General features: G+C 36.5%; 1 protein-coding gene across 1 annotated transcript in view; it reads right to left on the bottom strand.

Moving 5' to 3' along the window:
• Positions 1–14,351, bottom strand: part of CWF19L2 (CWF19 like cell cycle control factor 2) — a 70,689-nt gene that overhangs the window by 18,781 nt on the left and 37,557 nt on the right. Inside the window, exons 11-12 of the mRNA XM_027712755.2 lie at positions 11,414–11,539; positions 10,133–10,270 (exon numbers count right to left, since the gene is read on the bottom strand). Of these exons, the coding sequence (XP_027568556.1) occupies positions 10,133–10,270; positions 11,414–11,539 (264 nt within the window). The remainder of the gene's footprint in view (positions 1–10,132; positions 10,271–11,413; positions 11,540–14,351) is intronic.

The following is a 14,351-nucleotide window of genomic DNA, read 5'->3' as shown; positions in this document are numbered from 1 at the left end:
TGCTAACGCAATCATAGCTGGAGTTACTTCCATATAAGCTAATAAAAGTGCTTCTGCTTGGGAAATTTGTGGGGAAAAAAAAAGCTATAGATTGTATAAAATGTATCAGTTTGGGTTTAAATTGCCATGGCAACACTGACGTCTTCAACTTTAAATGACAGAATTAATATTTGTGGAATATTGTATCATAATATATTTTGGGAAGCTGCGATAAAGGAGAATAAACTATTATTTTAGAATACAAACCTCAGAGACATAAGAATACATCTCATTACATTTAAATTTATTCAGCATTTGGCACCTATTGTTACAACAAGATCACCTCTGAAAAGTCTTTCTGATTTCAAATAGCATTTGCTTAAGCCAAATCAAGGTAGAACATTATAATGTAAACTTTACTACAACTCTGATCTCCCTGCAAGCACAGACATCTAAATTTGTAGGTTTAATTCAACATATAATTCAGGAAACAGGCACTTCCAACACCTATCATCCCAGGGAAATAATATTCTAAATACATAGTATCAAAAGATTTTAACATATCAACGCATAGAGTGCTTTCAAGGCCTATGTCACTGACAGGAAAAGGTTATCAGCCATGTCGATGAGCAAGGTAGTTCAGGACTACCTTTGAGCAGCAGAGGTCAAGCAATAAAGAGACAACAGAGTACTGCTCAATGGTTTGTTTCTATTTGAAATTAAAACTGCAGATTTTGTTATAATTAGCTAATAGGACAGATAAAACTTTATATTCAAGTCAATGAAATGAAGTGTCAACCAAACAAAATACCTTCAGACATAGAATTCTGCTATTAAAAGTGTTATTAGCATTTAACTTTACAGTTAACCCTGGCCATAATTTTAATGCCTAGAAAAGACTCTTCTGCACAAGTCTTCATTTGCGACACATCTTGTAATTCTAACATAATTCCAGAAGAATGCTTATGCACTCATTTAAAATGGGCTGCAACTACATAGTTCTTACTGTTCCCAGGTTTTCTTTCCTAATCCAGCTGTGACTGCTGCTGATTTGTTTCCAAATGCAGTAACAGCTTTAACTTTGTGTCCACTCAATATTCACAGAAAACTGTTTACTGCACTGAACTGAAATGTAGCAGTCAAAGAACAAGGTGTTTGAAATTATTTTGTCTTGGGTTTTCATATTAACTTTTTTGCAGCAAACCATGAACATGATCTCTAAGTAAATGTAAAAAACAACAGTGCACTAGAGCTCTGTTAGAGTTTTATCATGTCTATTAACTAGTGTACCAGAATGGCTTCACTATGTGAAGAAAGAGGAGAAAAAGCTTTATTACATAACAACAGTAGCAGCAAGCGTTCTGCATTTTTCACTTTAGCTTCTAAATTTTTTTTCTAGACTATTATTTTGATTCATGGTGATGGAAATGCAAAGCTGTGCAACAGGTAGGTTTGCACAGCAAGTAAAAATGATAAGGCTGAAAGCAATTTTCCATTTTACAGAACCAATGAAAGGTAACATGCAAACCCTTTTTGCAAACCTGTAATACCAGCATATCTCTTGGCTAAATCCATAAAGGAAGGTCAGCATTATTAATAAAGTTTTGTATTTTTCACTGCTGAAATTCATGTTAGGGATTGCTGCAGAGACTTTTAAATAAAAGGAGTTTATGGCCAAAATTAAAATGGCCTGATGAGCAACACAAAATAATCATTCTCACTGTTTTTTAGTAAAACATAATCAAAAAGAACAGAAATGCCTTAGCAGAATTTATACATACAAATAGAAGGTAATTGCTATTGAGGTAATGTTCTGGAAATCAGTCTCTATACACCCACAAGCATCTACTGACATAAGTGAAAGAATTATATGTCTTAACAGCATGAATTTTGGAAAATCGAACTACTTACAACAGTCAAGAGCTGAAGGAACTACAGGGTACTTAAAGCTATCAGTAGTGAAAACCTAAGACTTCACACATATTCTGTACTCTAAAACTGTAATGTAAAAAAAAAAAAAAAAAAAAAAAACCACAACAGTTTTCAAATGTTTTGCTGACTTTTTTTAATCCTATTGTCATGCTTCTATAATAGTAAGAACCCAAACTGCTTTCCAAGCTGAATAAAGTTAAAAGTAAAAACACTGTAACTTCAAACAGGTGGATTTTTTTCCTTTAGACATAACAGTGAAACATGAAAGAACCAAACTTTAAGGCCTGCTTTTTTTCCATATATCAAACAGATTAGTGTTGGAGTTTAAATTTTTGTTTGAAGAAAGCTTTTTTCACCACTGTAAATTAAAGATTTGGGCCTGTGGGATGATGGATAGAGTTAAACCTAGAGGGGATTCAGAATTTTAAGGTAAAAAGCAGCTGCAGCTCCCTGATGGACTGAGGTTGACATGCTCCCCAGTACAATGATAAACATCTGCTCACAGAAACAGAACGGAGTGTGGAACAAAGTGGAGGCTATGTGGCCCCCCTCCATTCTAATCCCAACAGAATGGGAGAACATTGTGGTACTGAGACCATACAGTATCTGTCTGATAAGGGAGAATGAAGATGTTCTGCTGCTGAAAGCAACAACCGTGTCAAACTCCTCCTCAGGTGCCAAACCACAACCACCGCTCCCCCTCCCATTAAATACACCAATCAGAAATAAAAGGTATTTGTGACTAGACACACTCAAACTCCTCCCAAATATAAAGAAAATAGTATAAAAGTAAGTTGGGGATAGGGAGAAAGTGGGAGAAGACCTCCACCGAAACTGCTGGGATCAATGGGCTGAGTCCGTCTTCTCCTCCCCCAGAGGGATGCCCTGGATGAGAAATATACTCTATGCGTGTTAAATGTAAAATGCTGCTTTTAGGAGTAGAGCTTTTGCTTGTGCTCACCCCATAGCATATTAGTTAGATTGCTTCATATCAGAGCTTGTGCTTGCTTAATATACGTACATTGCTTTAAAACATATTTTTGCAGTAGACACTACCACCGACAACCTTCGAACCTTATTAATTTGTCACAATTTGTATTAATAAAAAGTGTTTTCCTGTAAACTTTCCTGTAAACTTCCTGTTAAAGCAAGTCCTTGCGGTTGCCAGCAGTGGCAAACACCTTGGCAGGACCCGCTGTGGTGTCCTGGCTCTGTTGAGCTCCCACTAACAAGGGAGGTTTTGGTAACCTCCGATCTTGTGAATCTATTGGCAAAGGGTCTCCTTACGAGATGCTGACAGACTGTCTCAACTTTCCTGAGGGACCGACAACTGAAAATCTAAACTCCCACCTTTCACGTGACAGGGCCTTTTTCATTAGCTTAATAAATGTGACATAATAGCATGCATGGGGTGGCTGTGGGAGAGGCTCTATTTCAAACCGTCCGAGGTAACTGATGTCCACATCAGCCTCCTCTGAACAGAAGCCAAAAGGTAACAGGAGGTAATAGCCTCAAGCACAATTGGGCTGTATTAGAACCATGACTAAAAAAAAGAAGAATGGACAAGAGGGGAATCATAAATCGGAATATAAATTTAAAATGAAGACTCAACAGGTAAACAAATAGCAAGGAGATAGCATATTCTCTCCATCTGAGTTTGTGGACCTCTTGAGAAACGAAACCTTACAGGAGGGAAAAAGACTTAATGAGAACAAATATGGCTTGACCACAACAGATGCTTAGTCTGTGAATCTGAGTGGGAGTCGGGTATGAGACAACATTATATAGACCTTCACATGCCAATGGGATTAGACAGAGGTTTTATGGATAGAGATTTTGAGTCTGTGTACTGACATTTCTTCCAAGTCCCATCTAAGAAAGTTAATCCTTTCATGAATTATATCCTTCTATTTCAACATCCCCATCTCCCTTTATAAAACTGCAGTTATGTCATTATCTTCAGAGATTCATAACAACTAGCCTGTATCTCATTTGAAATACCATTAAAACACTAAATATCAGGAAAGTAACACTCATCTAGAGCAGAGCATGTGTAAAAGCCATAAAACATGCCAGTGTGACTTTCTTATTCCATTCCCATTTCTGAGAGCAGTGCCTATTTACCCCATACTCAACAGCCACGTGGCTGGAATTATCTTTTTGGCATAATCTGGGAAAGTGATAAAAGCCCTGGGAAAATCCACGAAGGAAATAATAGTGCTGCAGTCAGTTCAGACCGAGAAGATGAATGAAATTATTGAACAGAATTTAAGGGACAGGATCTCCCTTCTCCCATCCGATAGGATCTCCTATAGACTTGCAGCAGTTTCCTCCCACCGCTCTTCTGAAACACGACAGATTAATTTTTGTGGATTTTTCCACTTCTCAGATGAAGGCACAAAGAGTAATTAATTCATATGTGTCAAATTCGTGTACTATGTTATCAAACTAAAACTGACAGAAGAGATTTGGTTGCTAGACTTCCTGCTGGACATAAAATACCTTGCTGAATGCACTGAGGAGAGATGGAAGAATTTTGAAGACTACCTCACTGAGCCCCAGATCTTAATGCAGATACTCTATGTAGTAAAGGCTTATAAAGTACATAAATAAAGCATCTAGAATATCTGTGATCACACTCAAATTTTTCAGACTGCTGCCAACACTTCAACGCCAACACTGATCTTGTTATGCCGTGAATAAGAATGCATTCTACAGACATGGAAAGACATGGAAACCTCAGGATGCTTAGGAGTTTGTTTCTTAATTTAAGATCAAGAAACAATCACCATCTGGGGAAGATCATTGTATTTTGTGCTGACAAGAGCTGGGAATCACCTGTACAGAAACTACCAAAAGCATTTCAGATCTTAACTGAGAAGAACAACTGGCATCTATGATGCTTCTTTTTATGAAAGCCACACCTTCGAAACCTAAATGTGACATTGCATGGGACAGAAGGACTACAGTACCATGAATTAGAATTTGGACATTGCAACAGTAATTGACAAAACATCTACTTTGAGCAGATTCTCCAGTACACTTAGCTAGTAAATAAGTAATACAGCTCAATCTTAAAAGATTACTCAAAAGCTAGGTGTCCATTCAAGAAGCTTGTTCTAATAAAATAATGTGATATAGTACATCTTTGCCTAGTAACAAAAAAACCCCACATTACATAGCATCTGACCCAAAGCTCACTGAAGTCCATAGGAATTTCAGAGCCTTCTAAAACTAAAATAAAGCAGTTGCATAAGCCAGGAAACATAATACATTCATGTAAAATTATTAATAAATTTTATCCTTAAAAAACCAAACAAAACAAGAAAGAAAAAAAAAGAAAAAAGCCTTTAGAACGGAACATACTAAACTCAGTTGCTAGTTTACCCATTGTGATTGCTTTATGTTGGCAAATCAATCTCCAGCAAGGGTTAAAACATATGAGGGAAAGTATAAATGAAGCTCATAGAGCTGACTCTTCTGCTATGTATTTGCAGCTCAGCATACCATTGTGGAAATCCTGAGCCAAAAGCCTATCTAGATCTCCCTGTTTAATATTTACCAATGAAACTGCATTTCACAAAGTTGCTATACCTTTTTTTTGCTCCCACTTATAATTAAGGCCTCCACAGCATCTCACGCTCTACAGCACAAATTCTACAATGTCCTTCTTCGCTGAAAAAGAAGTCCCAATTCACATCAAACTCTCTTCTGTGACCACTTCCCACATGACAAACAAAACCTGTTGTTTTCTACTAAACTCTTATGCCAGTTGTTCTAGTCTAGCCACTGCCTTCCCCTACTCACCTACCCACCCCCCGGGCTGAAGAAATTTTGTTTACTTACGTTTTCTTCAAATGGCCACCATTCTGTGCCTCTGACCACAAAGTATGCATTACCAGAGTGGGTAGCATTCAAGATATGGGTGCACCATGGGTGCACTACAGTAGGCTAATACACTTTAAATTGGTTCTAAATTCTCCCTTTTCACAACCTCCAAAATTCTGTTTCTCTTTTTAATCCCACCAGCATGGAGATGATGTTTGCAGACTCACAATGACTCTCAAATCAAGCATCAACAGCCTCTCGTGGTATATGCACAGTCATGGCTTCACGCAGCTTCAACAACTACCATAATTTTGCATTCATCAACCCTGACTTTCATCTGAATTTATTGCCTCAGTACCTACAATGGGATCTCTTTCTGTCTATAGCATAATCTCCTGTGTCTGAGCTAGACATTTTAATTCCTTTTATACCCATAATGTCTTTCCAACAGCATTTAAAATAGAACAGACAACTCACATCACTAAAATATGTACATCTCTCAAGAAACTCTCTAAAGTGAATCTTAAGAATCAGTTCAGATATGTTTCACAATGTCAGAAAAATTCCAGCTTTGTAGTTTGAAATTCTACAATTTACAGTGACCTCTATTTTTGACAGTCGTGTATATTTACATAACGATAACTAACTCTCAGATCATAAAGTATCTCTTCCTCTAAATGGTTTATTTGTGTGCTGAACAGAAGAAATTCCTGACAAATCCACTGGTAACATCCTTTAATTAAAAAAAATTACCACTTACTCCTGCCCTCTGTTCTCTTTTTAAAGATTGCTGTTATACTTGCCATCTTCTGTTCCTCAGGGTGAATAAAGATAACACTCATAAGTTCACAGCTGAGCATGTCACACCTGACTTCTCTCACTTCCTCACTTAAGTGAGGATTATTCAGTTTTAGTCACTGATTATTATTCATCTCAAATTTGACTTTCATTTTAAAAGATTGGATTTCTAAAAATTTGAACTAAAATTAATTTTACTGACATTTAACTTGAGACAGTTTTTCCACTTATTTCATGTAAATAACGGTTCATGCAAAACAATCGCTCTGATCTCATTTATAGAGGGTATTAATGCAAATAGTTCATTAGTCTTTCCAGCATGCACTTATCTTTTCTAAATGCTCTAATTAACCCTTGCTCGCGTTTTTAAACACCACATTCCTGCTGGTTTCTTGCTTTCAATGAATCTAACTCCTAGTTTTTTACTTTTTAGCGAACGCAAAATAATTACTTAAATTCCCTCAAGATAATTTTTTCCCCATTCTCATCAAAACTGCCTTCTAAGCCTGCTAGGCTCACTCTTTTTCATTCTCCTTACTTGGACATGAGAAGTACTTTTTAAATAATGGTTGGGTTCTTATTTTGACTTTTCCGTCAACCTCCAGAAGCTCTTTCTTCTTCTGTTCTCCCACCACTGGATTATTTTTAAATAAAAACAATCAAACAAAGTTTTATCCTGTTTTGAGAGGGTGTTCACTCCCTTAGAAGGTTTTCGCCAGTGACATACATCTGCAAGCATTTTCCCTTTATGTACTCATTTTAAACTCCCACTAAAGAGACTCTACGTTTCTTCATAATTGCTTCTTTACAGAAGTTAAATGCTGCATTTCATTTTATTCTACTACATGGATAAAGAAGTTCAGTTCCCAAAGTTTACCCTCATTTGTACCAAATTTGTATTTTTAAAACAGCTAGATACTGTACCAGGCCATTTCTGTACCACTTCTAGACTGATCAAGTTTTACCACTGCCCCAGAAATCCTTACAGTGCAAGCAACTAGTTCCTAGAGGAGCTGGCTACAGGTACAAGAATGCTAACCCAAGATGTTACACATACAGGATGTGGTTTTCTGTTTTCTATAAATTCAATTGTAGCTCATGCCTTTTAACAACAGGTACAGGTGATAAAATGGAAGATGAGGAGCCACCAAAAGGAAGTAACAGGGGATATTCAGTCTAATCCCCAATTCACATAACTATTCATAAACCAGAGAAAGATATCAGGTAAGGAGGTAGCATTAAAACCTCCAAATTGCTAAATGCCAGGAAAGTACAAGCTGCATCACTGGAAGTGTGACCTGTTCTTATTCTCTTTCTCCTATGCAGTCACTGTTGCATAGAGAATACTGGGCTGAGTGAATCTCTCATATAGCTGCTCTTGCATTATGTGTCTCAGTCATCAAGAACTTCGAAAATGATCAGCATTTAAAAATTGAATAGAAAAAAAAAAAAGAACAGAACAAAAAATTACGAAGAAAAATTATCAGAATTTTTGCCTTTGAAGACTTACAAAACTAAATAATATAGAAATCTTTGATCTCCCTTCAAGTTTGGTAGTCTTTCTTGCATTATTAATGTCAAAATTACAAAAACAAAACCAAGGGCAGCTGAACAACAGTTCAGGGCTCTAAGAGTCAAAAGTAATTTTCCATTTTGAAGTGAAGAAACTTGGAATCAATAAATACACCAAAAGACAAACTATATTTTTTAAAAAGTTTAGAAAGTCCAAAGGCAAGACAAGCAAATTACTGGATAAATACACACATTTCTCAGAAAAAAAGTCTGAATGGCCTTTTATTTGCATTTGGAAAAATACATGCAAAAAAAAATTTCTCTTTTTGAAAGCACTTCCTACTATGTCTTCATAGGGGCACTGCAAATGTTTGCTATTACCAAAACTCAGGAAGCTCAAATTAGCCTGGTTTTATTTACACATCCCTGAAAAGAGTCAAGAGCACAAAAAGCAACCCTCTAAACTGTTCAGTGGAAGCAGCCACAACGAAAGCACTAAACAGAGAACAAATTGAGCACGTTAATAGTAATTTCAGAATGACATGCTGATATGGATTTACAAACTCACCTTCAATGCCCATATGTGAGTTAAAGAATTTCTTTTAAATCCATTCCACTTATGTTTTAATATAGACATTCATACACATGCCCCCCAAGCACCATTTATCATGAAAGTTATCTCTCATAACGAGAATATTTAATGGAGACAAAACAACACAAGATGAAGAAGGTCCTTGAGAAAATGGCATTTCTCTCTGTTATGCTTTTTATCATTTGATGTGGACAGTACAAAGTTTGACTGTGTCCTTAAACCTCCATTTACTTTAAAGTGTTTGCATGACAGATATGCTGATTAATAAATGCTAACAGTTTGCATCACTGCACAAGTCATGAAGAAAATTTTTGTGTGTTTGGGTTTTTTTTAGGACAGGAAGGTAAAGAAAGAAATTAAATACTGGCAACAAGTCATGTTAGTTTAACTGGACCCCAAGGGTATGATTTTTTTTGAGTATGTCAGTGGAATAGAATGAGAACTTCTACCAGAGGCAGTTGAATGAGAAGATGCATAAACCACACTAAGTTCAGATAATCTCTCCAGAAGAACTTCCTGCCAGAAGGTTTATGGTATTAAGCTAAATATTTTCTACTGGCACTATCATGTCTTTTACAATTATTTTAAGTTCCATCTGATGAAGCCTAATTTTCAAAAATTAAAAAAAAAAAAAAAAAAACCAACAAAAAAACAACCCAACAAACCAAAACCTACTCTCTGGGATCTTGTCTGCCTCAGATAAATGGAAAAATAAAATTTTGTCTGTGATGATACTTAATTCCATGCAAACAATCTTTTTCAGAACCTGTTTGGTGATGCATAAAATATTGGGGCAGTAGCATAGTAAAAATTGAAGTATGCTAGAGAAACCATATGTTGTAGGTATTGGAAATCGTCCTGTCAAACACTTGCATATCAAGTGCAAAAAGTATGCCTTATAACTCAGTTTGGATGACAGAAAATAATCATTCCATTTGGGCTGCAGAATCTGTCTGTGAGCTTGTTGCTCTTAAAAGTGGAATCACTCGTGGAACCATACTGCATAAATCTGTGTAGCCTTTAAGCATGAATTATCTCATTATCCAAGTCATCCTGATGAAAATTCATGTAGTTTGCTTCAAATCTCATTGACTCTTTTAACTTCTAGATATAAGTGACATTCTAAACACAAAGAAAATTGTGCTTTTCTCTGTCACTAATCTGGGGAAAATCTGCTTTGTTGGGCATAAGTTATTAATATACAATGCACTTTAAAAGTGTTCACCTCAACCATGTCAAATTCTACAGGCAAAGGAACAATGCAAACACATCTATGAAGGAACTGAATACACCACATTTCCTGCATGTGTGCAGGTTTCCATCACTTTGATGACATCTCGAGGATCATATTACAACAGACTTAATTACTACTCAAGACAGTAAGAATTCTCAACCAAAAGCAACATACCTAGAGCACTCAGGCCTCATATTCTCCTTGATATTTCTAATAATGACATGTTTAATTAGAAATACACACACACGACACATTACCTTTGATGCCATACGCATGAACAGTGAGTTTTGATCCTCTGCTGTCCTCATCTTCTCGTTTTTGACCAAATCCTTCAGGTCCGTATTATCATCATCCTGAAAATACCGTACTCTCTCTTTATCTACATGAGTAGGGACCTGGAAACAAACATATTAAAAATAAATATTTACCTAATGAGAAAGATCAGCTATAAAATTCAGATCCTAATAATTTCAACAAGTTTAAAGAATCATGAATCAAGCTAAGCACATCTGAAACAACTGGGTTGACTGCTTCATTTTATCTAAGGAAAATAATATCTTCCCCTTCTTCAACTGCATCAGTATGTATAAATAAAAATGTAGCCTCTTTCCACAATCACTATATCCTTTATATCCTTAAGGTATCAGAGCTACAACATTATCACTCAGGGAAGATGTAGAGTAATTCACTGAAACAGTTAATAAGCTCACAAAAATGAAATATTCTAAAAAGTAATTTTTATTATTGACAATTCAAAAGTTTTTGTAACATCACAGATACTACTGAAACACAGTAATCACAGAGTGTACTGAAAACTTGTATGAATATGCTACCTCTGCTGGGAAATGTTGCCATCTTAGACAGAGCGCACAAGAGAACAGATGTCCTTTAGCTTACGACTTAACTAAATTCTGAAGGAGCACAGGGAATGGTCATTAACACACAGCAAGATGGCATTTTCTAAAATGGAAACAACAGGAGGATGACAACAAATTCCTTGGTCTCTTATGCCTTTTGCTCCTCCATAGCACTGCTGCAAAATGATCTGTCCTGCTAATCAAGAACAAACTTCTTGTTCCCCAAAGCACTTTCTTACAAAGATTGGGTCATGATTATTATTACTAGCAGTAGTCATTTTTTTTTATTAGAAGAAAAGTAAAATTAGCCCCTGAGTATCTTCGTAAAATCTTTCTTATTTTGGAAATATTCAGCTCTGCTAATCTTCATTATTTACATAACTTTATGGAATATAAACTACTTGGCTAAGAGATCGTGATAACTTGAAAAACCTACTTTTCCATGAATGTGCATTTAAGTAAGCTGTAAAGTGATCCCTAGGGAAATACAATCTGAAAATAAACTTAATATATGCTTAATAAATATGCACTCTAGCACTTAATTACAATCATCTTCTGAAAGAAACATTTTAGCTACCTATTGACATTCTGATAAGACACTCATTAATTATGGCATCACCAAAGTAAAACTACAAAATTATTTAATAATTACACTTTAATACTCACACTTGTAAAACTTACCATCTGTCGCTTTCTCCGTCCTCCTTTTGCCTCTTGTGGTTCAGCTGGTCCAGTCACAGGCCATGCCATTCCACTCTCATCTGTTCTGACAAGGACCACTTGTTCATCTTCTTGACGGCTTGAAGCCTGTGTCAGGTTTTAAGGCATATTTTAAAACAGATGGCACAGACAAACCACACTAAATAAATGTTTAAAATACTAAATATTAAATAACAGATTCTTCACATTTCGTGTGTTCATTGTAATTCAAAGCAGACGGCATTACCTTAACAAGGTATTCTTTTTCACATTCAAAAAGTACAGAATATTAAAAATATATTCAGTTAGTTAAGTGCAGAGTTAATAAATACTTTCCAAAGAACCAAAGTTTGTATTCTTTAGTTTTTTCTCTTATACTTCATCCCCAGAAGAAATACAATGCATATGAAGACTGAAACAGATAATATTGAATTGATATACCACACCATCTTTATAAGAGTGTATTCCCAAAAACCATCTGAAAAGGAGTTTTTCTGTGTTTAATGGGGTTTTTTCCATTTCAAAACTTGGCTAATAAACTAGCCAAAACCTTAGCTACTGGTTTTCAACACATTCCATCAGATCACACTTTTGTTTCCTGTCATTTTTAACACACTGTAATACTGAGATTTTTTAAATCTTGATTGTAGGATATTCAAAATAGGAAATACAAAGAGTTCAACACAAGTTTCTCTATGGTGATGAAGAAACAGATAAATAGATGTACATTTATTATTTAGGTCAAGCTAAATTGTAGACTGAGGCAGAAATGACAACATTTAAATCATCTGTTTGTGTGCCAAAATATATGGAAACAATAACAAGCATTCACCTGACCTATGTCAAATAAGTCATTTGCTTTTGGATGGTAAACTCATTCAATCTCACATAAATTGCACATGTATTTAATTACAGCTTCTACATACCAAAAGAAACTTGGAAATCATGAGCAGGGTAGCTTCTAAACTTAAACCAAACTCTTGAGGTGCTGGAGATGTGAGGTAAGAGGCACAGATAAGACAGGGCAACAAGGGAAGCTTTCACACACTTACCCTTGATCCTCAGGGTGGAATAGAACTACCAGTTCATCTGCTGGAAGAGCAACTCAGTAGGGCACAAGCAATACAGATTTCAAAAGCACTAAGGACAAATGCCAAACAAATTAACTAAGAGTGCTCTTCTGAATTTTCTACTCATAAATTTTTTAAAAAATAGCCTAATCAGGGATATGGAAGTCAGTCGCTCCCTTGGCTACGGCAACAAGATAGTGGAGTTTAAGATTCTAAGGAAAGTGAGTAAGGCAAGAAACAGAACAAAGGAAAAATAATCCTGGATTATAGAAAAACGGACTTCAACTTATTCAGGGATCTGCTTGGCTGGATTTCATGAGCGATGAATGTCAAGGTGTCAAAGAAAGCTGGTTGATCTTCAAGGAAAACCCCCACAGAGGATGAGAAGGGACCATTTCATCTGCTATCCCCACTTGGCTAAATGGGGAACTTCAAACAAAACTCAGAAAGCAATAAGGAAGCTTACAGAAGGTGAAATCTGAGAAGTTACCCAGGAGGACCCCAGAAGCACTTTCCAGGCATACAGGTATAGAATAGAAAACCACAGCTGAAGACGAAACTAGCAAGAGATGGGAAAAAACAAAAAGGGATTCTACGAGCATATTGGATATTCACCTACAAGCAAGGACAACAGAGGTCTGCTGTCGAGAGAGGAAAGGCCATGAAAGAGGTTAAGACACTCAATATCTTTGCCAGTCCTTAGCAGCAAAGTCTGCCCTTGGGCTTCTCAGGCCCCAGTGCCTACCAGTAGAGCTTGGAGGACAGAAGTATACCCGATAGAAGGATCAACTTGAGGCCCAGGTAGCAACTTGAAATATGCCAGCTTAGGGAGCTAGATGAGATGCATATATCACATGGGAAAAGAGGTCTCTCCCAATCACATCTGAGGAGTAGCACTGGATGCTCTTGGAAAAAGGTGAATGTATACAGTCATCTTCAGAAAGGTAAAGAAGAAACACCTGGGGAACAGAATGACCACCTTCACCCCAGTCCCACAAAATATTACAGAACCAGTTCTCATGGAAGGTCCTTCATAGGGCCCCCACTTCACAGGGGTGTTCTCAAACTTACCTAAAGATATACATATACACACACATGTGAAGAAAAGGCAGAAATTCTGCACCAGAAAAGTATTTCATTTTCTAAAATATTAAGAATAATTAAAAAATATTTTTAAAGCCTGAGAACTTCCTGATTACTCTCCAAAGATGTTTATTTAAATCAGATGGTCAAATTAGAGCACATAATGGGGTCACTACTAAATCTGATGATATTAGGACAGCCTTTGTCAACCCTTATAAACAACTGTATTAATCTCAATTTGAAGCTATTTTCTACCAGACTGCTTTATACCTGCCACCTTTGACTAAGCAAAGCTTATCCCAGAAACCCAAATAAAGTCTGAAAAATCTGTAGATACTGAAGTATGATAGTTTCAGTGGCTTAATTACATTTCCAAGAAAAATCTATCTTTCCAAGCTGAAGAAGGTAGAAGTTATGGACCAAAAAGCTGCCTAGGTAAGCCAAAGTTCTCTCTTCGGTTTGGAAGCTGAAGACACAACCACAGATATTGCAGTGAAAACTCAAAAACCCAGAGCATTGCTAATTAGTTTGAAATGAAACAGATCTCTGTAGAGGAAAACCACCACCTTGTCCCAAACCTACAATGCCCACGTGGCCAAACAGGGATCCAGCAGCTCTCCCAAGAGGACTGGTCAAATCCACACACGGGGCAGTAGGTAACAGGAGTTGAATGAGTGGAAAGACATGCCTGAGTGAGGACTTCACATACACAGGACCCCTCAGAAATGGTTACTTGTTAGATTATTCACCAACAGACATTGCAACAG

The sequence above is a fragment of the Pipra filicauda genome, unplaced genomic scaffold (genome assembly GCF_003945595.2).
Source record: "Pipra filicauda isolate LSUMZ 115617 unplaced genomic scaffold, ASM394559v2 scaffold30_size5312502_pilon, whole genome shotgun sequence".
NCBI lineage: Eukaryota > Metazoa > Chordata > Aves > Passeriformes > Pipridae > Pipra > Pipra filicauda.
The sequence above is the reverse complement of the archived record's forward strand: the minus strand, read 5'-3'. Positions and strand labels throughout refer to the sequence as shown.